The 25,499-nt window shown below is 36.6% G+C and overlaps 1 protein-coding gene across 4 annotated transcripts in view; it reads left to right on the top strand.

Moving 5' to 3' along the window:
- Window positions 1-25,499, top strand: part of KCNJ6 (potassium inwardly rectifying channel subfamily J member 6) — a 156,912-nt gene that overhangs the window by 38,916 nt on the left and 92,497 nt on the right. For 2 of the 4 annotated variants that reach the window (XM_048934029.1, XM_048934031.1), the window contains one exon: window positions 8,538-8,586. The exons of the other annotated variants lie outside the window; for them this stretch is intronic. In XM_048934029.1, coding sequence (XP_048789986.1) covers window positions 8,562-8,586 — 25 coding nt within the window. In that variant the 5' untranslated portion in view covers window positions 8,538-8,561. The remainder of the gene's footprint in view (window positions 1-8,537; window positions 8,587-25,499) is intronic. 4 annotated transcript variants of the gene reach the window in all.

Raw genomic sequence — 25,499 nt, 5'->3', positions numbered from 1 at the left:
CTTTGTCAGCATCAGCCCTCCTTTATGATCATTTATAATATATCTCAATACATTATCCATACTAATATACTAGAGTATAACCACAGCGTGGAAAGACCTTGGGTAATGCTGAGGAAGCCTGTGCAGTTCAAGTAGTAGATAGTCAAGGATATACAACCTTTTTATGGATAAGATACTTGTGGATTTACTTGTGGATTTAGGTCACTCCAAAGGCTACGAGTTCTATGATCTAGGATGTACCTCTGACAAACCAGGAATGCTGATTTGGGATGAGACACACCTGACCAAGAGGAGCAAAAATATACTAGGCAAAAAGCTGGCTTTGTTCATTACCAGGACTTTGAACTACAACTGTGTGGGGAAAGGGGTGTACTGCTGAGTAACAGAGAAACAGGGAACACTGTCTCTTTAGGAAGTACTCAGGGAAAAAACTTATATTTGTCCTGGGGGTTTGTGGAAGGACTCCTCTAGGAAGGTAATGCATGCAAAAGTCCACCTGAAGTACTTGTATACCAATCCACACAGTATGGGAAATAAGCACGAAGAGTGAGAAACTGCAATGCACTTGGAAAACTAGAATCTCACTGCTATCACAGAAATATGGTGGGATGATTCTCACAACAGGAATACCACCACTGAAGGCTATAAGATTTTTAGGAGGGATAGGAAATGTAGGAGGCGTGGGGGAATTGCCCTCTATATTAAAGAATGCATAGACTGTGAGGAGCTCCCTCTGAAAAACATTAAGAAACAAGTTTTCATCCTGATGGGGGATTGCAAACACCTGTATATCTGTTGGGAAAACAGCACAATGAGCTGTAAAGCAATCCAGGAGACTCTTGGAGTCCATCAATGATAACTTTCTGGTGCAGACATTGAACAGACTGACTAGAGGGGAAGTGTTGCTGGGCCTTGTGATAGCTAACATGGATGTAACTGTTAAAGGTGTTAAGATTAGAGGCAGTCTGGGCTGCAGTGAGCATGCTCTGATTGAATTCATGATCTTGAGGAGTGTGGGCCTAGCAAAAAGAGTGGAGTCGGGGCCCTGAAATTCAAGAGAGCAATTTTCACGCTTTTTAAGGGATTATTGGATGAGATCTCCTGGAAGCTATCCTTAGAAACAAAGGACTAAAGCAAAGCTGGCTATTCTTTAAGGATGCCTTTCTGAGAGCACAAGAGCTATCCATCCCTCAGAATAAGAAAGGAGGTGGAAAACTAGCATGACTTGGCAAGGTTTGAGTTGGGCACTTCCACGTGTGATTCATCTACTTGAGACACTGTTAGCAGGATAGACTATCTTGTGTTTAGATGTGCAGGTTTCCCTCTGTTTACGCTACAGGAAGCCTAAACAACTTGCTTAGACTGCATATAGAGAGCTAAACCTAGCCATATGTACAAAGGTCCCTGTTTTGATGGTTTCTACAGCAGCTCCTATTATTATTTTTGTTAGCTCTGAAATGCTGGCAGATCTGAGGCCATGGTTTTGACTTTGTGTGTTTAAGGAAAGAGGGATTTTTACCCTAATGTGGAAAGGTCACTGACAATAAAAGGAAAATACAGAAAGTACTGCACTCTCATTTTCTGATTTATCTGCGTGGAAGGCACAACCCTGAACAAAGTTCTCAGCTCTCAGATTTAGAAAGGATGATTTACCACAGCGTTTATTTATTGTAAAGCTGTTGCAGTTCCACTGAAATCTATTCCTGTAAGGGAGTAGTAAATGGTGTGGACAGGGAGATATTTTCATTATTAGCATTTTCACATCATCTGGCACATTTCTTGTGCATTTTCAATGTGTTTGCTTTTGAAGAGTCTTTATAATAGATCTGACAACAAAAGGCTGCTAAAATTGGAAACAGTGTGAGATACATGAGTATTTTTCAATCCCGAGCCAAATCCGACACTGAAGACAGCTCTTGTTTAAGAACTTTCCGTGAATTAACATGATCATAGCACAGAAGAAAGAAAAATGTCAGTTCCCGTAGTTGTATGTTCATCATTTAAGTTTCACAAGGTATCTAAGGAAATAGGTTCTGTTTGAAATGTTTGATCTATTTTATTCAGTCATGAGTTATTTTTGCAATGCATCAAGGCACGTAATAAGCAAAGCATACTTTATTAGATCATTATGCTCTTAAATACTTTAAATAATGGTTTCTAGATTACTTAAGGCATCCCTTTCCCTATAATTTCTCGTGTGAAATCCCTAGTCTAAAAATAGTCTTAAAGTGATTTGCATTAAAATCTGGAAATTAACGCTGTAAGAATACAGACAACTAATTGAGTCTTTCCTTTGCAGGGCAAAGTGGAAATGAGTTCATGAAAATCTAAACGTACACATTATTAACATCTAGGGGAAAGAAAAAAAACTTGGCACCAAATTTTAATAAGTCAAGGTACTCTATTCAAATTCGGAATGTATTCATAAATCATGACCTAAAAAGAAAAATAGCACATTTTTAAAAATGATCCACAGGTCTTTTAATTGGTAAGAACATTTCTCTGATACTAGAGCTTTTCACCATGAGTTAAATGTACACAGCTTGCCTGCAGTCTGAAGTTTTAGATGACAAAGCATGTCTAAGATTATCAACACTGTCTTGAAGACTGCTGAGCTAGGACTTATGGTGTTTTGTCCAAGGTAGTTTTAACAGTGCAAAGTAAAAAGCTTCCCAGCCTTTTTAGTATAGCACCACTTTTTTACAAGGATATTTTTCATGATTTTTCAGCTTATATTTATGCTTGCTTAGTTTCACATTATACACCAGCAATGTTACAGTTAAGCCTTAAATACTCCATTGTAATTGTCTTTGTCCATAATTTATTACAATGTCCAGGACCAGTTTCTCAAAAGCAAGTAGTACTTTTAAGTTCGTTGTCTGTCAGAAATGGAAGCTCTCGTGGTGTTTAGGCAACACAACTTAAAGGAAATTTGTATCTCTGAATCTTCATCTTTTACTGAGGTCTGAAGAAATCAAATAAATCTTCAGGTATTCTGTAGGGTCTTTGTTAAAGCAGATGATAATTAAACTGATATACTTCAACTTCTAGAGCAAGGAAAGTAAGCCTGTCTTTAATCATGTATAATATCAGCACATTATATAATTTCCATATTTTCTCTTTCTCATCACAAATATAAAAATATTTATTCACCTATAATGTTCCCATTAGTTCCTTAATGGCTATTACTTCTTAAGTTAATCTTCTAGATTTGCTATCAGAAGAAACAAGCATTTAACTGCATAAAAATGTAAAACAGAACAGTATGTAAAATAGTCTGCATCTTCACACACTGTTACCAAAATAAATTAAGGATAATTAAAATCCAGTAGTTCTCAGATACAAAGGTAGGTGGGCGGGTTTGTTTGTTTGTTTGTTTGTTTTAGATTCACGTTCTTTGCGCTAGATTTTTAAATGCAAAGTTATTTTGGTTATTTGAGAAAAACTGAAAACTTGGGACTTAATGGACCTTAGATCTTATCTAAAATGTCAAAAACAAAAAGTCACCCTCTTCCTCTTTTTTTTTTTCTGTTTCATAAATAAGAGTAATATATTACCTGAAAACATAAATATCTCTCCAATTATTTTTTTTCCTTTATCTTTTATTTGAACTTTTGTTCTAGTGGATGTAGAGAATGCATTCACAGTGGACTTAATACAGTACTCTGTGAGCTCTGTATATTGAGTCCAAAGAGAACTGACAAGCTTCTTTAGAACTGTTCTGCCTAGGAAAGCAAACAAGTAAATAAAACAGATATTTTCCCACATATATTTTACAGTCCAAGGGTGAAAAATAAATTAACTAAAAGCCATGGGGAATGTAAAACCTATATTCTAGAGTCCAGAGAAATAAATTGAGTTCCTCCTACTGTTAATGCCAATTTCTTCTTTGTCAAGCTTCTTATATCAAAGCTACTAAGTGGGCTCTGTGACATTTGAACACAGTAATGAGACATACTCACCCCTACTGCTCAGTAAGCCTAGTGAATCCTGCTAAGGTGCACCCTCTGTGAACTCAGTTATCTTTATCTAACTCAAATAGTGTATTTTAAGTTCATTCCAACTGATATAAATTGAAATCTTTTTTTTCTTTTTTTTCTTTTTTTTTTCTTTTTTTTTTTGCCAAGCACAATATATTCCTCTAAAACATATTCTTAGCTATTCAAATGCTGGGGTTACTGCAAGAAAATATAGATTACTTGCTCACACTCTCAGCTTTGAAGCTGAAGATGATGCCACTTTGTCTGAAAACATACCATGCCATGCCTTTCACAAATATAGACATAACAGTCCCTATCTCGAGAAATAATTCTGTAAGAGAAAGCAAACCAAGCAGATGAGACCAACCATCTCAGCTAGGAAAGGCAAGATGGAATAACAAATGTAAAGAAGTTACACACCATTATTTAGTTTTGGGGTGGGCAGACCTGAAAAGTAACTCAATACATCTAGACTGGTTCTCACTAAAGTCTTGCACCTTAGTAACGGAAGAATGAAGTAACACAGCTTTTATCATTGATAGAGGTCCTAAAGGTGAGCTATTAAGCTATTGCTTTCCTTTGGTTGATATGTGTGTAGATAGAAATTAAAGCTCCTAAGGTATTTTTCAAAAACAAGATCTCAGTCTCCTTCCAGCAATCCCTCTGCACCTAAAATAAGCTATGCTTTCAAGAGCTGAGTGCAGGCTATTGCAAAAATGAGTAACACATAATGAGAACTGCATTTGCCTACACACCATTGCCTAACAACCAGTACCCAATTCATTATTGCAAAGCATTTTAGGATGTCACAAGTATGAAATGAAAATCTATTACTTTCATTTAATAGTGTTTCAAACATAACACCATTTTCATGCAGTTTTAAAAGTAATTTAAGATATCCCAAGATAGATTGCTCTAAGCTAAATTTCAGAAAACATTCTTCTTGCTTCTTGTTCACTGAATTTACATGTAATGATTGAGTAGCTGTTACCTTAAAGGATATATCAATGAAATTACTAGAGAGTTGTCACTGAATTACTTCTGAATGTACCAAAGCTTCACAAAAAAAACATGTGCAATGGGTGCAATATATTTCAGTTCTGATCTGTAGTTTGGCCAATATAGGACTCATGAAATATTATTAGAAATTTTAGCCAAAGTCTTGGATTACTTTGTTAGCTTCCTAGCGTGCTGGTGCAGCTCTGCATTTGTGATCTGGCAAAAGAAGCAGCATTTTCAGCTGTGCAGTAAACAAACAAAGCAAAGATAATGATCTCATTAATTTTTCTCAGCTGGAGTAAGCAGACTGTATGATGAGAAAGAACTACATGGAATGACACTAATGTTTATATTTCATAGTAGTGTCAAATAAATTTTTTTTAAAAAGAAAGGAAGAAAGGAAGAAAAGCAGCCCTCTTGGAAAAGAAATGTTTGCAGCTTCTTCTTATATGGTCAGCTGAATGAATGAATAAACTCATCACCACTGCAAAAAGTAGAGTTTTTAATACCCATTCTTATCTGTTGAAATTGCCATGATACACATGCCAATTTACATTTCATGCATGACTTACACCTCACATGTATATAATTTAGAATATTATGACCAAGATTTCTTGCATTTTACGTGCCAAAAAGAAGGTAGTCTTACATACACGAGTATGCAAGGGTAGCACGTCTGTACACACTCCAGACTCTTACAAAATAAGTCTGTATTTGTTGAATTTAGAACCAAAAATATGGCTTAGTGGTTTTTTCCCTCTTCCTAGTCAGTCAGAACTCGTTTTGTCAGAGAAGATAGAATTCCCTACTTGCCATGAAAACCAAAATTTATTAGAGTTCTTAAAATTTTCCATTGTGATAAAAGAAATGAGGAGGAAAGATAACTTAGAATTTCCAGAAGGACCCTGTTGTGTGTATGTGTGCATACACTAGCATTTATTAGAGCAAGGGAAGACATTCTAAATCTGAGAAAACTATTTCTTACAGATTCTATACTTCAATGACAGCAGTAAAACCATTTCAAGAAAATATCTGGAAAATTGTATGACTTTTTAAACCTGTCCTATTGAGAAATCATATACCTGCAAGACTCCCTTCATCTTCTGAAGAAGAAAGATCACAACTTCAGTAGTTCTGGTCATTTCTCTCTGAGAAAGAAAGTCAAACTCTTTCTATATCTTCAGATGAAGAAATTAGTTGAATCTTGTCAGCCATCTCATGTTGTCTCTCTCACTTAAAAATTTACACAGGTAACAGTTTCATAAGCCTGAAAACCTCAGCTTCATTTTGTACATATTATACCATAACTGCTGTAGTGATGATCTGCAGCCTGTTTACAAACAACTGTTTCTGCTTCATGTGCTTACCGGTCATTTGTCTCCAACCATTTCTGGAGGAAAAACTGCATTCTTTACTTCTTGACTGTACCAGCTTCTTTAAAAAAAATATTTGACCATTAACAGACCTCCAAGTTGAAAAACATGTTTTTCAAATGCATTAAATACTGTCATTTAAAAAGGAAATGACATTATAGTCTCCTATGTTCTTATGATATACCTCATCATTGGTAAAACGTGTAATAACACGAGCAAAGTATTAGTATTTAAAATCACAACTTGTTTTTAGCCTAATAAATCCAACCTCCCATCTTGAGGACTCAGCACTGGTCTTCCCCAACTGCTCATTCCTGATTAATCCTCTAGCAACAGAGGTGTTTTAAGGTCACATTAGAAAGCAACATGGACACAAATTCCTGATGATTTTCACAGTGCAGAACTTTGCTTTGATGATTAATGCCATGCAAGAAATTGCTATACATTACCACTGACTTTTCTTTTTTTTTTTAACTGGCAATTGTGCTTTTTCTAATGCCAATTCCTTTTTATCCTTTCTTTTTTCTTTCACAGTAATGAATCAATCTGATGCTGAATACTACATTATCACATTATCAGCATGGTTTACGGCACTAAACTCACCACTGATTTGGGATATAATCTTAAACCTTTTTGCAAACAATTGTGAAACATAATTTGCTTATGTCCTGAGTTCCAATGTTTCCTATTGCCATGAAATTTAAGATTTTGCTAGCACAAGTAGTATTTTGTTTCATATAGAAAATTTCCTTTAGATTTTTATACCAAATAAAAGTCAGTGATGGGATTAAACAGATATGAACAAGTGAAATTTCTGCAGTGAGATCTGCTCACTTCATAGTGAAAAACCTTCATAAGACTGTGTCTACATTGTCAACATCTGATTGGGACCATTCTCTCACAATTCTGAACTCATTACTTGCCCCAGAGCAGTTTGTTGGTACAAATTGAGCCACAGAGAGATGCTGCTCACTGAATCCTATTCTCAGCAGCTACTGCAGGCCACCCAACACAGAAAACAGTACCTTGACCCACAGCTGAGATAGGCAGCTTGTGGCAACAGTTTGGGGCTAATGCCCATTAGCGACATATCTTGGAGACAATTTACCCCTCTGTTTACATTCTTGGGAGAATATGCTGCTTGGATCAAATCTAACCTTTGCATACTCATAGCCTGCGAGGTCCTGTCTCCTGTCCTCAGCACAGGCTTAGGTCCAGCTCCTACAGCCATTATTAATAGAAGCTGATAAGAGGCCCTTTACCCTTCAGCTTGACTTGCCATCTGCAGTTAAAGTTAGTAAATATCTAGAACTTTTTCATTCCAAATACAGCAGTGAGTTATTGGATGGGTAACTGCTAGCTCTGCTAAACCACGGGGCTGGAATTGAGATACTTAAGATGCTTATATTGTTTCTGAGATTGCAAGGACCAGAGCAGCCACCACTTCTCAAAAACAGATAATTTAGAGTGTAAAGGGCTGTGCAGTATTGATGATTTTAATTCCACCCAAATTCTGCCTCTGAAATCAGCAGATTAGGCGCATCTTCCTTAAAGCATGCTTTGAAGATTTTGTCTCTCTGAAGGGGAACTTCACCAAGGGCTCTTGTTTGACAAAGCCATCTGCCAAAATAGGTGTAGATTCAGCAGCTACAACTGTATGAAACAGGGAAACAAACTAGACTAAAAATTTTATTCCATAAACAAGTGACAAACAGGTTTGAGTGAGAGTCCCTCACACACCAAAGAAATAAACAGTATTTCAATCAATTCATTTTAGAGACAAACTCAATGCTATGTGCCATTCACTCCAGCTTCCATCTGAAATTCATTTATCTCTAAATGAACTTTGTTTTTTCAGTATGTCTGTCTAATGGGATGGTCTTTTTAAAACTTTTGTCAGGAAGTCCTAACACGCTTGTGAATTACAATGTAGAGTATAAAATGGGAGGATTTCCTACTCCATTATCAGTTTGATAGAATAATTTCCTTTACTCCAACTAAATACACACACATACACTCACAGAGAAATGCAAGTGTCGTTCTTCAAAGCTGGCACAATCCACAGACTACAAGGAAGAAGCCTCCAGTGGTGCTGGCTATTTAGGAGTAAATTTAAATAAAATTACACTCAAGTGTATTTAATATAAATATACATATATGTTTTTTATTTTGTCTGTTCCTCCAGGAGAAGTCCAAAAAAGAAACAGAGATGGCCAAATTGACAGAGTCGATGAGTGAGTACAAAAAATAGGAAGTAAAACAACTTCCTTTTTCCATTTGTTCTACTCCCTTACATAACACCACACACACAAAAAAAATCTCATTCCAGCCCTATCTTCAGTCCTAATTTCATCATATATCATTCCACTTCCTCAAAAAAAAAAAAAAAAAAAAAAAAAAAGAACCTGTACAAAAAAGACTGTTGTTTTCTTTTCCACTGTTTTAATCACCTGTTTTTGGATCTAAATCCAGCAGAATTGCTGCTACTCAATTAACTTCATGAGCCCGAATTTCACTTAGAGAGTATAAATTCTCGTGGATTTAATGAGTGCTGATTTATTTGATGCAGGTTAGAGTGTAAATCACTTCACAAGCTTACAAAAGATCCTACTAAATCCAATACAAGTATTCAAGATTGTCACCTGTTCCAGATTTATCCAACAGGAATTATGCCCAGAGATGTTTGTGGAAATCTTTCCATTGATTTCCTTGTTTTCTAGGACATGTACATTGATTTGAATATGTAGCCAAGAAGAAGTCAATTGTGCTTTCTATTTGATATGAGATCCAGATAATGGATTACTACCTGTAAATGCTTGAAGCAGATAGTCTCAGACAGGGTAATCTATTCCTGCATAAAATTTGGAGAGAATTTAGGAACAAATCCTGGAAAAACCCCCACCTCTTTCCCAAAATGAATCTGGCTGCACAGCTATGCAATCTTGAAGAAATGACATAAAAGGGAAGAATCTTTTATCCTGTTTAACTCATGCCTATAGAAAAATGGAAAGACAGACTTGCAAAAGACTCTTTTACATTAGAAAGTTCTTTCTAACTTTTTGTTGCTATGTCCAGAAAGACTGTTTCTATGATAGCAGTTCCTTGCCTTTTTGTTATTCTGCTTTACACAGCTTCTTTTTTCAAATGTTGACTGTATTTCCTTACATATGTTGTTGAAAGGTAGGGTCACCACTGCTATCTATCTATCTATATCTATCTATCTATCTATATCTATATCTATATCTATATCTATATCTATATCTATATCTATATCTATATCTATGTCTATGTCTATATCTATATCCATATCCATATCTATATCTATATCTATATATCTATCAGTATCATAATCTGTCTGTTCTACAAAAAAAAAAGTTTCTGCAGACTTGGGAAAAGCATAGAGGCAGAATATCCATGTAGGTATAGTCATATTCCTAAAGCTTTGTGTGCCCATGTGGGACTCAGAAATCAATCAAGAGCCCTCTTGACAATGGAGAAAGCATTGCTAAGTAATTGAAAATTGCAGGAAATGAGATAAGACACACAGAATTCTACTGATGGGTAGTCAAACTTGTTAAAGCGCTGGCCAGAGTTCTTGCCATGGAGGTGTGTGCTGAATGCTGATCCTTTCACTTATTGTCACCCACTCTCTTCTTCTCTTAAGGCTTGACAAAATTCTGGTCTCTAAGGGAGATGTATAAATGAGGTTTTCAAATTTTTGACCAACAGGATTCCACTCCTATGCCTTGTCCAGTATTAATAAGTAGAGAAAAGTATTTCTCCACAGTGCAACAAAACCTACACAGTAACAATGAAAAGGTTAGCAGTACAGTTTAGCAAGGTCCAAAAGGAAAAATAGAAACTCCATCTTCTTCTTTGTCATAAGAAATGGTACATTTAATTCGTTAATTTCTGTGGAGATATAGTGTCATTCTTAGACTAATGCTGGGTCACTATCCATTTCTTTGTCTTAAATGGATACTTGATAGCTATATAATGATATCCTGAACTGGATGGATGGAGATGGATGTGAAGATGAAGGACTGTATTTACAAAAATCTAAGGAGATAGATAAATAACATGTGTGTGTTGAGTACTTTCTTGGTTTTGCGTAGTCTTTCTGAGACAAGGTGAAGGAACCTCATTCAGAAGTGTTAGTTGAAGGCAAGAAGATTTTCTGAACAACCTGAAAAACTAGTGGACTACCATCTGTGGACAAAAGTCCATAGATGATCAGGAACATGAGCTCAAAAACACATTGGATGGTTCCTTCAGGATTCATATCTTTCTTGTGAACTATTTTTATTTTATTTCTTAAAAGGGTTTACTGACACTTTTTATGAGCATTGTTTATGATTCCATGAAAGACTTTAATGAAATTTTCAGATGCTTTCATGACATTTTAAAATATTTTAATATATCATAAACCAAGTTACAGTCTGGAAAGAAAAAAAAAAGTGAATATACCAGCGAGCTCATTGTAAAGCTAGTGTAGATTAAAATCAAATAAATGGAACAGTGAAGCAACAAACTGATTTATGGGTAAAAGAGGTCAAAGAGTTATTGAAAGGCAAAGGGTTGTTAGGCCTCTGAATTGTACTGCAAAGCCTTTTTCTTGCAACCAAGAATATAAAGAAAAGCCTTTCAGGTATTCAAAGGCCTCAAGATACACTTTGATCATGGCACCGGTCTAGCAAAATGACTGTTTTCCTTTTAGTTTTACCCACATCTGTGCTTATTCTCCCTTTCCTCTGTTCATCTCTTTGAACAGCTCCAAGAATAATCAGCCACCTTCCCTCTACTTCTCCAGTCTTTCCTCTCTACCAAAATGCTATGATGAATTTTCCAAGCACTGCTCTTTACACCTACTTCTCTTTAAGGATTCTCCAGTTACTTTTCCAGTAATAAAATCCCTGTACCTCAAATTCCCATCAGTTGGTGTACTAAGAGAAAGACTGCGAAAACACTCATGTTGTTCCAAGGGATAACGATTCGTATTTCGTCGTGTTCTGTATATTCATTTGGTGGTGAATGGAGGGATCTGTCATATTGTAGAAAATAGTGGTAAGGAAAAATGTTTTAGTACTTTCCATCAGATTTCAGTAGGACTTTTGTATAACGATGGAGGTATGTGAGGTGTAATGGCACAGCCTCATACTTGTGTGTTGAGGGAACTGTCTGTCTTAAAGGTTAAAATAAAAGTAAGTGAAATAGAAAATCATTCTTATAGAACAGTTAATGTGCAAACTAGAAGAAACTGCTGTACTGAGTTTTTCAGAGTAGTCCCTAAGAGCTGATATATAAGCAGAAATGCATAGCAAGTAAGAATACACTTTGCCCCAAGATATTATTTTACAACACTTGCACAGAATTAATAGAAAGCCACCATAATTGCATTGAGCTCCAGGGAGCTGTCCAAGAATGCCTTTATAATGCCTTAAAATCTGTATGCATTTTGAAATTTCTTTATAGCCCGCATTGGGCAATTTACCTCATATAATCTTAGGATACTTAAAAGCTGAGGTACAAATGAACCAAAGTATTTTCCCTTTACTTTACTTTCGTCTTCTGTCCTTGTTGTTCTTGTGCTTCCTGTGCACTGTTGCTCATTCTAAATCAAATGATGCCATCATCTTGACTGGGAATACCTTACAGCACAGCAAGCACAGTAGAAGAGAAAATATTAAGTTGAAGAGGAATATATCAGAATTTGGCGTGATATGTTTGTCCAACATGAAAAAAATTATGTTTCAAAGAAACACCCTGAACAAAACTATTCAGTCCTTGGTAATGATCATCCTTCAGAGTATTCTAGTGAATGAAGTCAACAGTATAAGTTGTGAATTATGCAGATGTGCAGATCTAGTGTGCCATATAATGCAGTATATTCAATGTGTGACACGAGCAGTGTGAACTTGATACAGACTAGAATCAGAAGTGGGCATGGCTGGCTTCCTGAAAGCATTTAAGCAGAAGTGACATCCTATTAAAAAGCCCGCAGGCAGTAGAGGTACTTCAATAAACAGTTATTTTTGTTCTGACTCCCAGTTAAGCCACATGGTATACATGTATGAGAGCAGTCAGAAGCAGAGGAGTTAGGTAAAACAAGGATGTTCCTTCATTTTTTAAACTAATCTGTATCCCAAGTGTCTGTAAATATACTTACAATGTCAGGGAAACAATGAAGACCAAGACTTTATATGGCTCCAAACAAAACCTGAATTATAGTTGCCATTAATTTTACTCTGGAAAAGAAAAAAAATAAAAAATCAAGATAATCTGAAAAACTTTTCAGGAGCAGACAAAACCCAGAAGAAATCTGTTTTGTAATAAGAGTCCTTTTCACAGACGTTATCTTTTTATCGCCATCATCTGAATCTGAATTGTCGCTTGTGCTCTCTCACACATGCAGAGAGGGTTTATAAAGAGAAAAATGTTTCTGTTTTGATTTACTTAAAAATCCCAGCACTGCCAGATTTATACACACCAGGGTAGTCTCTGGATTTTTTTTTTTTTTTTTTTTTTGAGCTGTTTTAATTATTTTGATTTACTGCTTTATGACATGTAAGAAAAATGTGTGTGGTTCATAAAAGTGAATGAATACCCAATATACTGTCTCTTGCTATAGAGCATTGTGAACTTCCAGCTTCATCTTTGCCCCCGTACTGCACTGATTTTCTTTGTGGTTTTGTTGACAAACGTTCTTATTTACCACCACATCACAAGTCAGTGATACTTGTGTAAATTCTACCTGGCATGAATGCAACACCAGCTATACATGCACAAAATCAGGACTTCAAATGGCTGATCCTAAAGGCTCTATTTCAGTCTCACAGGTCTAGAAGACTGATTCTTCAGTCTCAGAAAATAGTTATAAAGTACAAATTTCCAGTTCAACATGAAATATGATTACTTTGAAAGATCAGATTCTTATTTGGCAAAATCCAAGTGCTAAAACTCTACAGTGTTCAGACAATTCATCCAATAAACGTATTTCCATGCTGGAGGAAGTTAGAGCCATTTATTTTCAAGATACTCATAATCATTTTATGGTAAGCCGTTTCATAACAGCACACCAACTGTAGAATATCAAGCTTGGTTTTCCACAATATACATTTTCATTATCTTTCACTTTTGTCAGTAACATAAGAGCTATGTTGTGATACCTATTTCTGGAGAAGGCTTTTGTAGCAAATATTAAGCTATAAAGCTGCTTTATTAGCTGGAATATCTGGTTACTGATACTGTCTGTACAGGTTGATAGAGTTTCAAAACTGTTTGCTTAACACTTCTGTCAAATTTAAACTTCAAGTAACCAGAATCTGTATTTCATTATTAATATTATTATTATTATTTCAGCAGAAAATAGCTAACGCACATAATGAAAAGAACAGAATGAACAATGCTATTATAATTAAATGAAAATTCAGTCTATTCCTAATGGTAAAGGTCAAGTTTTGAGAGGAGAATGAAATTCTAAAGCAAAACTTAATTATGCAAGAAAACAGAAAGTTCTTCTGTTTCAGTGCTCTACTAGAAGGGGTTTGGAAGAACTGCAAACTAATATATGTGCTAAGACACAAAGAAATTAGCCTTAATCAGAAGGCAGATTGACTGTATTTCCAGTACTGGCTAAACAATGATTGGCCTTTTCTGAGGCTCCAAGGGTCTTTAATTTTTTTCTGCAAATGTGAAGGATAAAAACTTTTACCAAATGAAAATGAAGACTCTCATATAATCATATGATTCCAGAAGCTCAGATTTTTTAAAAACACATTGTATTTTGATAGCACTAGTCATACTACTTCATTAAGCAAAGATATTTGTGAAAATCAAACTCAAAAAATATCAAGGATGATAAAACTAAGAGCTGAGTTACAAACTAAGTAATTATTTCTGTTTTTTGGAAAGGAGCTGTGATTGTAGATAGGCTGTATGCTTCTTCTTGAAGCACAGTATTCCCAGTTACTTACAACTACAACAAAAAATTATTCAGATTGTCATTTTCTACAAGTGTGTTTCAGTCCTTCCCTTAGTTTTTATTAGCACAGGATTAACCATTTCTAAACCAGAATTTTCTGTGTCTTTCCTTAGCACTGCTGCAGTTTACATCACAGTGAAGTTAGGTTATTATAGTCATGTGCTTCCTGAAGTGAACACTCATCTTCTGCACTAAATCTAAGTGATCTAGACACAAAGCTATTGGAAAAAAAAGCACCTTCACAGCTTCCCACAGCACTACTGTCTACAAAATTCACACAGTCATATTGCTATAATATCTCCTGAACAGCATTTGGGTAAAATTGTGAATCTATATGAGATTTGATTAAAGGGAGATTTAGATAGAAATCTTTAGAGAGAGCATAACTATCACTGGGCATGATCAGAATTAATTTGCACGTGCAGACATTTACTATCAAAAGAAGAATTACATCAGATTTTAATTACCAGTTTTGGAGGACCTCCATTTGGGAACGAGTTGCCAGAATGTCAGTTAAGTGGCTGAACCCTTTGTTGAGACCTGTAATGACATTGAAACATGTACCTCTTTTATATACCCTTATGTTATAATATGCTGCATTTGCTCACATCCAGGACAGTTGGTATTGCACAAGTACTGCCACCTCTGTATTTACTAGCTAGTCTTTACCAGCTATTTTGTGCTTGGTTTCACAATTTTAATGTTTTTCTAACATGGAGCTTAGACTGTATTTATATAACATCTACTTAAGTCTTCCAAAGGTGCTATTCATCAACAAACTTCATCTGGAGAAGCGAGCAGTGTTCAGTGTTGAAAGAAAAGCCCACACTGTGTATGTAAAAAGCAGGAAGTTCATATTCATATATGATAAAGAAGTGATTAAAAATGTCTGAGGCGCCAATCATTTGTCTTCACAGTGAGCAGATGAAGTGAATGAAAAGGTGAAAAGCAGAATCAATGCTTCTGAAAGCTGTAGAAAGCTGTCTGACCTGGTTCAGGCTTATTGAACTATCGAACAGATAAGAGACCATAATGGATTTTGATTCCAGTAAACAGGTATAGAATGATAAATAGTGAAGAAAGCTGGTCAACAATTAAAAGAAAAATAACTCAGAAAAAAATGGTATCCAAGATGTACAAGGAACATCTGTTAAAAAGTTACAACCATAAATAGATTGGATTCTGAAACTCTTAGTCTTTGAAAATGAGTTGCAAAGGCTTCCAGGATCAATTAATGGAAAATCACATAGAATATGGTAGGATAATCTATTTGATATGAAAGAAAAATATTCCACTGTACTGGGAAAAGAGCCTAGCTGCATTATTCATTATAAACAATGAATGAAAGGTCTTATCGTGGTATTTTTGACAGATGTCTTTTAAAAGCCTTATAATCGGATATTAAGCTAATCCCTTTGAGTAGACTATATTGTTCCTGCATTTTTCACCTGCCTCCATTGCTATTCAAAAATTTGAGCGGGGATAGCAGGGACCATATTAACCTTATTACAGGCAAAACAACTCCTACACATCAATTTCTCTCATGTGTACAGAACACATTAATTCAAAGTGTATTATTTCTGAAACACTGACTGCACTCATAGCTCAAGCTCTTCCAAATTTATTTACCACTATTCATTTTCCCATAAAATACCTTGAACTATATGGAGGAGAAAACCAAAAAGACTCCAGTGAGAGTCATTGCCAGCAATAAATGAGTTGTTGAAAGAAAAGCCAACAAGGAAGAGGCCTGTAAGATCTCTCCTCCATCAAATCAGTGCATCGCTGTTTCTCTCCAGATTGAGGGATCACAGTGATTGTGCATAGTGGCTCTTACATAGCTCCACATTCAAGAATTCAGTGTTGCACCCTTTACCATTCCAGCCCAGGCACATGCACAGGCATATCTCCATGGAAGAAGAGGAGGGCATGACTGTGCATTTCCTGATCTTCACTGTTACAATCATGCATTGCATGAAACAGCCATATAACTACAGATTGCTCCCTCTCCCCATTATTATTATTATTATTATTATTATGTCCTGTAAATAACTGCCCTACTTTTCCTCTTCATATCTTTGCCAACTTATGAAAAACATTTCCTAATCACCTCATAATTGAATTGCAAGGTTAGGTCTTATAATCTCACTTTAACATTCAGGGCCTCCAGTCTTTGTTGCTCTTTGCTGCATACCCTCCGCTTTGTCATGATTGTACTTCATAAGTACAATTCTTAATCCATATAGCTATAAGCAAAATAATGAAAAGGACAAAGGCTTACACAGAACAAGAATACTGGTAGCTGCAAAAGAAGGCATGCAGCTCTTACTCACCTAATTGGCAATTAAAAAGAATTGCTTAAAAAAGATGGTGTTTCTTTCAACAGAGAAGTAGCAGAAGCAAAGGTACTCTGAGAATCTCTTGCATTTTGCACTGACATATCTCTTTTCATCAGGAAATCTTTCACTGGATATTGGATTCAGAGTACAAATTTCAATTTCTATTCTTAGTTTGACCTAATAGCTTACACCTCCATTAAAACAAACATACAAACAAAAAAGACAATTTGATAATGGTTACATGAGCTGAGTGAACTCATCAGAATCAATATTCACTCAATACAAAATCCCATGTTTGCTCAGGACAGACACAGCCCAACTGATGGAATAGTCTCATAGATAGATGCATTTCTGTTTTCTTCCCTGACAATGCCAACTTGTAGAAAGGTGAAGTGGCAAAAGACAGACTTCAGAAAGTCTTAGAGCAATCACATTTGTTAACACATCTGAGGAAAACACTTTTCACAGAGCATGCAGCTTATGAAACACTTTGTCATGAATTATCATAGAGTAGACAAAAAGTTTAAAGTAATCTTGGTTGGGATGGGCTGGAAGACAGCAAACATTCAGATTAGTAATTTGGACATTTAAATGTAAGGAGTTAGATGGTGATGATCCTCTAGGAGGAAAGCTAGAAGGAAGTCATCCACTAATCAGTGAATATTAAGCAATAAAATATTCCATGGATGGTTTATTCCACATCAGTCTGCTTGAGATATTGCTCTGTATCTCCCTTCTCACCACTCATTGTCACTACCTACTACAATCACCACCAGTAGCCCTACCTGATGAGTGTCATTCAGTAGTCATAATTTTTCCTGTATTCCTATAGCTTTAATTCCACACACCCTTTTAAAACAGCATCAGTTTGGGATTCCTGTGTCTACCTGGGCAGTAATAAGAGCTTTAAGAATGGTTGAAAAACCATTGCAATTCAGTCCCAAGACCTTAGACACCCTACAAAATAACAAAGAAGGTCAAGGTAGCAGGTAGCAAAGAAAACCCGTGACACCTCTAAAGCTGTGAGAAGAGTCACTGGCTACTATCAGAACAGTTTTCAATGATCCCTGGCCTGGCCTTCCCTAGATGAGTCCTTTCTTACACTGTTATTGGGGAATGACAGCAGTATGGCCAAAGGGACTGGAAACAAACCCCACAATACAGTTGTCTTGTAAAACATACTTTTGCACTGCCCTTCGTTGTCTGCCATGTTTCAGAAGAATGCAAGTGATTGGCCTCAGATCTTTAGTGAAATTTAATCAGTTATTTTATCTCAGAGGTCAAATCTGATGCTCCTGTACAGCTCCAAATCCGTATCTGTAAATCTTCATGCAGCTCACCCTGTGCATGGAACAATATCAGACTCTGTTATAATACTATTGATTGTGAACAGTATGCAGAAATAACTACGCTTCCAAATCATGACACTTTAAATTACAACTTCAGTTCATTCACGAGAAATAGAATGATTGTCATTGTCTGACATACTTGTCAAACTGAGCCTGCTATCTCTGTATTGCAGGTTTCTTCTGTTTCTCGTAGGAACTTATGCCATGGAGTCATGTCACGTGTCATGAAGGATTTTTGCTAATCTAGCTGTAAATCAAAAAGACAACAAATAACACAACTGCTTGTCCTTAAATGTGGTACATCTTGTTAAGTTTAGGAAACCTATACTTTCACTTGACAGGAGGCAGTTTAAATATCTCATTCCACTCCATTTTTTAGTGTTGTTTGAATAGTTATTTTAATGATAGGCAAAGAATAATACCTTCTAAAACGTATGGAAACACAGAATGCCTTATGGTACATATTTTCTTTTTTTTTCTTAATAAGGCAGAAAAGAACTATCCACAGATCTCCTGCTAAGTCAATTTGTTCCTATGGCATATTGCTCTTGCATACAGTTGAATGTCTTTTTGGTGTTAACATTATTATTTAGGGGAGTATTGCTATTTAAGGAGCAAGTAACTCATGCTGTTGTGCTAATTTGTGGGTGAATGCCGCATATTTTTAGTATCCATTCAGTCACATGTGCTGGGCTGTAATGTCTGAAAATGAATTCATGAAAGTCATGATACAAAACCCATTAAAGCGAGAAATAAAACCCCTACTGCTTGTCTGCTTTTCTGCCTCTTTAATTTTATAAGGTGCCCATGATTTTAACACAAAAATAAAGGAGAGAGACTCATGAGCCCATTTAAATTATCTCTTTACATCTGAGCGGGTAGATCTCTGCATTAAGTTATAATCCCAACAACTGCAAGTCAGGCAGAACAGTCCACACAACATAAAGACTGCCAGCATCAACTTCTTGAACGTCATTGTGTTGCTTTGTTCTGAGCCTGTGATAAGTCATTAAAACCCAGTGTTGTCTTTGTTTATTCTGTGCTTTCACAGTTAGAGATTCTGGTTTTTGGTCTTGTTATGTACATGACTGACATTTACAGAACTACCCAAAGTAGCTGACAACAACAACAAAACAAAGAAAAAAAAAAATTTGCAGGTCTAATGGACATACTTAAAACAACTTAATATCTAAGTAGTTTAAAGTGGTGCAGCTTTTACGTACATTTCTTCAAATCAGGATAGTCTACCTTTCCTTCTGTTGTAGTACAGATCTGAAAGATCCACACAAAAACCTGTTGGCAAACAAGTGGACTAGAAGCAGAGCCTGAGTTAGGCTGTTGGCACACTTCTATTTGCTGTTTAGAAACATCTGTTGAGCTTTGACCAGATGTCTGTGAAGGACAAACAGGGGTCCATATCCGAGTCCATTCCTCTGAGATACAGAGCCAAGTGGAGAAGGAGGCAGTGGGCTCTGTAGCCACTTTCATAGACTGAATGCTTAAGTACAAAGGATAAACCTGACTGTACTGAGTCTGATTTGGAGCCCAGCAGAAATATTGTCAAGGGAGTAGAAGGCAGTGAGCTTTAGGCTTCATTCTGTGGAGGAGATTTTAGAAAATTGGTGTTTCAAACAATTTACAGTTTGCACTGTTTGCAGTAGACATCAGTTCATTTGCCAAGCACCACAGTGTTTTGGACTGGCTGGTTTAATCCCTCTGCCTCATTAGGAGAATACAGTTCTCCGTGAAACATTTAATTTCTTCTGCACTCTCCTGTTTTGGACACTGTAACTGTAAACAAACCATTCTCTTCCCCCTTCCTCCCTCCCTCCCTCACATTTCCACTTTTGAGCCTTGACAAAAGATCTTGAGGATCTTATTCATCCCATTCAACAGCAGAAGACCTGGAAATGCTTCTTAAATGCAGTTAAAAATGGTCAGTTGATTATCTTTTATAAAGCTGTGACACTGAGTACTAAACAGACTCAATAATATTTGAAGACTAGATTAAAAATCCAAGATATGTGAAACTTCAGGAAGGCCTTTCCGTTAGTCCTTGCAATTGTTGTGGTTTAATGCAGTTATCCCTTTTCCATGGCATTAAACAAACAGTCATAGTGAAAGAATTCAATAATTCAAGAATTAGATGAAGCCAAAACCCAAGTAAATGATACAAAATGTATATTGTATAAGGAAAATGTGTGCTAAGAATGTTTGTTTTTAACTTCAGTAGTGCTATTAGATGATGTTTTTTAATTTTAAGGCACTCTTTTCAAACATCCTTCAGAATAAAAGAGAAGTATACTACTGTAGCAAAATCAATGTTTTTCTTGAAAAAAAGAAAAGTACCCAGAGATGGGGGCTGGGGGAATCTCATCTTTATCAAGAGATTATAATTTCAAATTAAGTCTGCATTGTGTGTTACTATAGAAACTCCCATTTTGTGGCATGTTTGTTGGGAAAAAGTCAAAAGTTGCATTTTAATGAATGTGGATCACATATTACCTTCCTCAGTGTAGCAAAATAAAAAAGAAGTTTCTATCAGAAAATGAGTAATCACTCAAAATAAGGTGAGCTAATTAAGGTCATGGGAAAAGTATATTAAATCCTGAAGTGACATGTGTCACATTCATTTTTCAACAATAGTCTCCTCCTTACAGATTATGTATTAGATACTGCAGGAGTCTGATGGATTGAGAACCTTGTTGCCATGGCAATATTTGCTGCTTTACTGGTATTCCCTGCAGAAAGTAAAGGATTTTTTTCTACTCAGTTAGACAAATTGGCTATATATAGTAAGAGATGTTGGAGAACTGAAACAGCAGAATCTGGTGGGGGCAGGTTGGGGGAAGGACTGACATTTATAAGTTTAAGAATCACAATAGACTAGATGGCTGTGAGAAGTGAGAGGGGCTGCTGAAAGAGGGAAAGAGAGAAACGGAGAGAAGGAAGGAGATAAGGAAGGAGGGAGGTAAAGATGCTTATATTGTACATTTATAGTATATCTTACTTTTGTGGACAGTGGCCAGCAAAGAAGATAGTGTTGGGTAAGAGGAAGGCAGCTACAGCTGCTGTTGTTTTACTATGCTTGAGATGGTTTATAGCTTCAGGGAGAGCCAAAAGGTAAAAATTTCTCAAATGGGCAAAGAAACAGTGGAGTTTCTTACCACTGAAATTGACAGTATAAGTCACAATTCAAACTCCAAATATAAGCCTCCTTCTTCTGTTGTTATTTTTTTTTTAATCTTTGCTCACAGCATTTTTAAATGAGGTGTTGATACTATTTCCATCCTCTTCTTGGCACAGTGTAAGCAAATGTGCTCCAATCAGATGTTCAGGAGTACTGTCTCTTTTGTGTCATTCTGTCTGTTGCTTAGAGGTATGGGAAGAGTGTGACAATGCAGTTTCATTTTAATATTGGCCCATCTCAGCCAAGAATCTAGGGATTACTGCAGAGGAAAAGAACACAACTGTTTTGTTTCTTCCTCTTTTCCTCTCTTTTCCCTTTTATGTGTGAAAATGCACCAAGTAATCTACAGTATTTGCCTTCAGGCTTAGAAAAAAACCCTACTCCAATAAAACTGACCAGACAGCTCTAAGTGACCTCAGTGCTAACTCACTTGCTGCATTCAATTCACTGTTTCCTTTTTGTAGCAGTCATCCATTAAAGTTTTTTAATTTGTTGAAGTATCAGACACATACAGTGGCCTAAAGAAAAGATAATCTTTGGCAGATCATTAATACAGTTCTTGCCCCAGAGTTTTCATGTGTGAGAAAGAAGAGTACAATGAAGAATATGTACTGCAGTGATCACTACTGATGGGCACTTTCATGACTATTGGGCATCTTGAGGAAGTGCATATTCAAGGGATCCAGGGTGATAAGACACAGAGAACACAGACCTATAACCAGGATCTGATTTATTTTGCATTCTGAAAGGTAGAAGAAGTTTTAATTTAATAATAGATAGGATTACTGGTCACAGAAAGACAGAAGAAAGCTGAGAATACACTTGCAGCAGTAAACAGGGAAGATACGGTTGTGAGAATTATATGTATGCAGTGGGGAGGAAGGGGAAATCTTAGCAGAAGTTTTACATGATGCATATCAGTCTATAGGCATTATATGGAGTGTATATTGCAGCAACTTTAATGATGTGATTAGACAGGAAAGCCACACAGGGTCATATTCAACACTTAAAAACATAGTGAAGTAGTGAGGGAAAGGAGCGGTACTGCACGGCACTGCAATAATGAAATGCAATGAAAAAGGCAGAGTCCTCTGTTCACACCAATGCCTGGAAGTGGGAATGAAGACAAAAGAGTATTTTGAAAGGAAAGAGGGTCCTTATGTAGACATGCTAAGGTTCAGCTGTCAGATATTTATAAAAATTAAAAATTAAAAATAAAATGAAAAAAAAGAAACAAGCTAGAAATCAGATTTCATTACAGTTCAGTAGAAACAGAAAAAAGTTGGGAGATGGAAGAGACAGAAGAGAAAATAGAAAATCTTCATGTCCCATTCTCACCTATATAACCTCACACAATTCACATTCATCTTTGAACAGTATTGGAAGACAAGTCCTCACACAACTCACCATTCAAAACAATTATGCAGAGGGTTAGGGGATGATGAACAGGCTACAGAATTGGAGAGACTATTGGTGAAAAGAGAAAAAGCTACTGGGTCTGGGGCTGAGTCAGCAGAGAGGAATGGCAGGGAATAGAGGCAAGCCTTCACTCCAATCCTTAGCAGATATTTAACCCACAGAATTATTGAATCAGAGTTTGCTTGGGGTAGTTGGAGTTGCCTTTGGATTGTTTTGTTTTATTTTTTTTGTGGTTTTTTTTTGTTTTTGTTTTTGTTTTTTTTTTTCCTGAGGGAAAGGGTATTTCTTTAACAATAACCCAGACATTATAAATGCAAAAAATACAGCATGTTATACAAGGAGACATAGTAGAACCAACAGAAATTAATGACAATCTCTAAAAAAAAGTGAAAATGGAAGGGAGGAAGGGAGGGAGGAAGGGAGGAAGGGAGGGAGGAAAGGATGGAACAAGGGAGGAAGGCAGGGAGGGAGGGAGGGAGGGAGGGAGGGAGGGAGGGAGGGAGGGAGGGAGGGAGGGAGGGAGGGAGGGAGGGAGGGAAGGAGGAAAGGAGGAAAGGAGGAAAGGAGGAAAGGAGGAAAGGAAGGAGGAGGGAGGGAGGGAGGGAGGGAGGGAGGGAGGGAGGGAGGGAGGAAGGAAGGAAGGAAGGAAGGAAGGAAGGAAGGAAGGAAGGAAGGAAGGAAGGAAGGAAGGAAGGAAGGAAGGAAGGAAGGAAGGAAGGAAGGAAGGAAGGAAGGAAGGAAGGAAGGAAGGAAGGAAGGAAGGAAGGAAGGAAGGAAGGAAGGAAGGAAGGAAGGAAGGAAGGAAGGAAGGAAGGAAGAGAAGGTTTAGAGCTCAAAAAATGGTAGCAATACAAGTAGAAATAACAAGAGACTTGAGAGTCAGAAAGAGATGAGTACAGAAGATTTATTATAGACTTACAAAAGCGTAGAACTCTGTTACTAGAATAAACAGATGAATGGCTATTAGCCACCTGAACAGGAGCAACTTCTCAGGAGTAGCTCAAGTGAATGCATTATAGGTGTGATAGAGGAAGAAAGAAAATTAGCCTTGTCAAACATGGGCTGTGTCCCTTTGGACAACCTTTGCCCCAGTCTGACTCTTAGAAACTTGGAATGCCGGAAGTATTACCTATAATCATCAACTAACTAAATTAGCCAACAACTATTAAATAATATCATACTAACTATCCAATAATCAATATGTTTCTGAGACTTAACACTGGGGACAAAATTCTACCAGTGTCCCATTGCTGACACTTGCTCATGAAGACAGTGGAAAAACATGCTCTAATAAATGCTAGATGCATAAAAAAAGTCTGATTTTCTTCAGCAAGAACAGTGACAATCTTGGGTTTTCATCCAGAGCAGCAAGCTACACTGCCAAGATTTTCAATAGAAAATGTAAAAAAAATGACCAGAACAAAGATCTGGATGGGAAAATGCACTATCAGACATTCCCAAGGTGGCAACTGAACTACAGACATGGTGCTTGAGCTTTTATCTTTCACCAGCAGTGGGGAAGGTATTAGAGATGTGTCTGTTATTGATTCACACTGCTTAGAATCCATTTATACTGGCTGGTTTTGGAGCCATTATAATTTACAGTCTGTCGTATAAATTGTTCTTCATCTGTGGAATATTGATCTATTAGATATAAATGTTATGCGTGCATACTGAACACATGGATTCAAAATCCTTGGGGATTTTGCTTTTTAAACAACAGATTATTGCCCACATTGACTAACTACTTCTATGAACAGCTCAGTAATTTCAGGCTTTAATGTCCTCCTCAAACCTCTCTCCACATAATCAGAGGTAATATTTTATGCACTAGAGATTAGAGATTTGACTTCTTTCATTTAAAAAAAACATTATTTTCATGTGCATAAGATGTTTCTTAAGTGATTTAATAGAAATATATACACACATATATGTACAGACGTGGGTGTATATAGATGTATAGGTATCTTATACAACCTTGGATCAGATTGTTTAGGTTGGAGAAGGTGGTGATGGACTGACTTCTTGGGTGGGAATTTGTTTTGGTTTAAAGATCTACGTTGTCAGTAATGTAACAGGAGAACTATTTACAGTTGGATCTTTAAATGACAGTGATGTATGAGGGTAGGAGGTAAAAAGCAATTGGGTCTATACACACTCTATACCCATCAGTTTGCAGTGAAAGATTTGAAGCAGCTGTGGTTTCAGAATGGTTTCAAACTAGGAATTACCAGAACTAACATGCAGCCTTCATTTCACATGACATTTCACATGCATTTCCTTTTCAATTGTCCTGTGGGGCTTCTGACATGGTGTTCACGTACTTTGCGGGCAATAAAGGAAGTTTTTATTGTCTTCTCCCTGCAGACAAAAATTGAGACAGGGGCTCAAAATTACCTTCCAGAGGCTACTAGAGAAGTCAGAGACAAGGGATACCACTAATGATGTCCCAGTTCACAGTCCATTCACATCCCAGACAGCCTTCTGCCAAGAAAGCTAAGCCTCAGCAATGTCAGGTGCAAAGACAAGGTAACCAAGATCAAAAATAGAATCTCCAATATCAGCTGAACATCCAGGAGCTGAAGAGTGTGTGTTTCTAATGGCAGACAAATTTAATTTTAATCAAGTAATTCTGTTACCTTTCGAATAGGAGAAGTAGATGAGAGTTGGTAACCAAGGACTGAACAGACATCTCACTATACCTTTTATACACCCGTGAATGTTAGGAGTGAAAGAGACATACAACCACTTTTTTTCACTATGTATCCATAATTGTCCCAGTAAGCACTATTCCCTTTGCAGATGGCGATTTCTCAAAGGAAAACAAAACATTTAAAGGACGTATTACGAGTACACTTGGCCTAATTTT

The sequence above is a fragment of the Lagopus muta genome, chromosome 1, assembly GCF_023343835.1.
Source record: "Lagopus muta isolate bLagMut1 chromosome 1, bLagMut1 primary, whole genome shotgun sequence".
Classification (NCBI taxonomy): domain Eukaryota; kingdom Metazoa; phylum Chordata; class Aves; order Galliformes; family Phasianidae; genus Lagopus; species Lagopus muta.
This window is presented reverse-complemented; position numbering and strand designations above follow the sequence as displayed.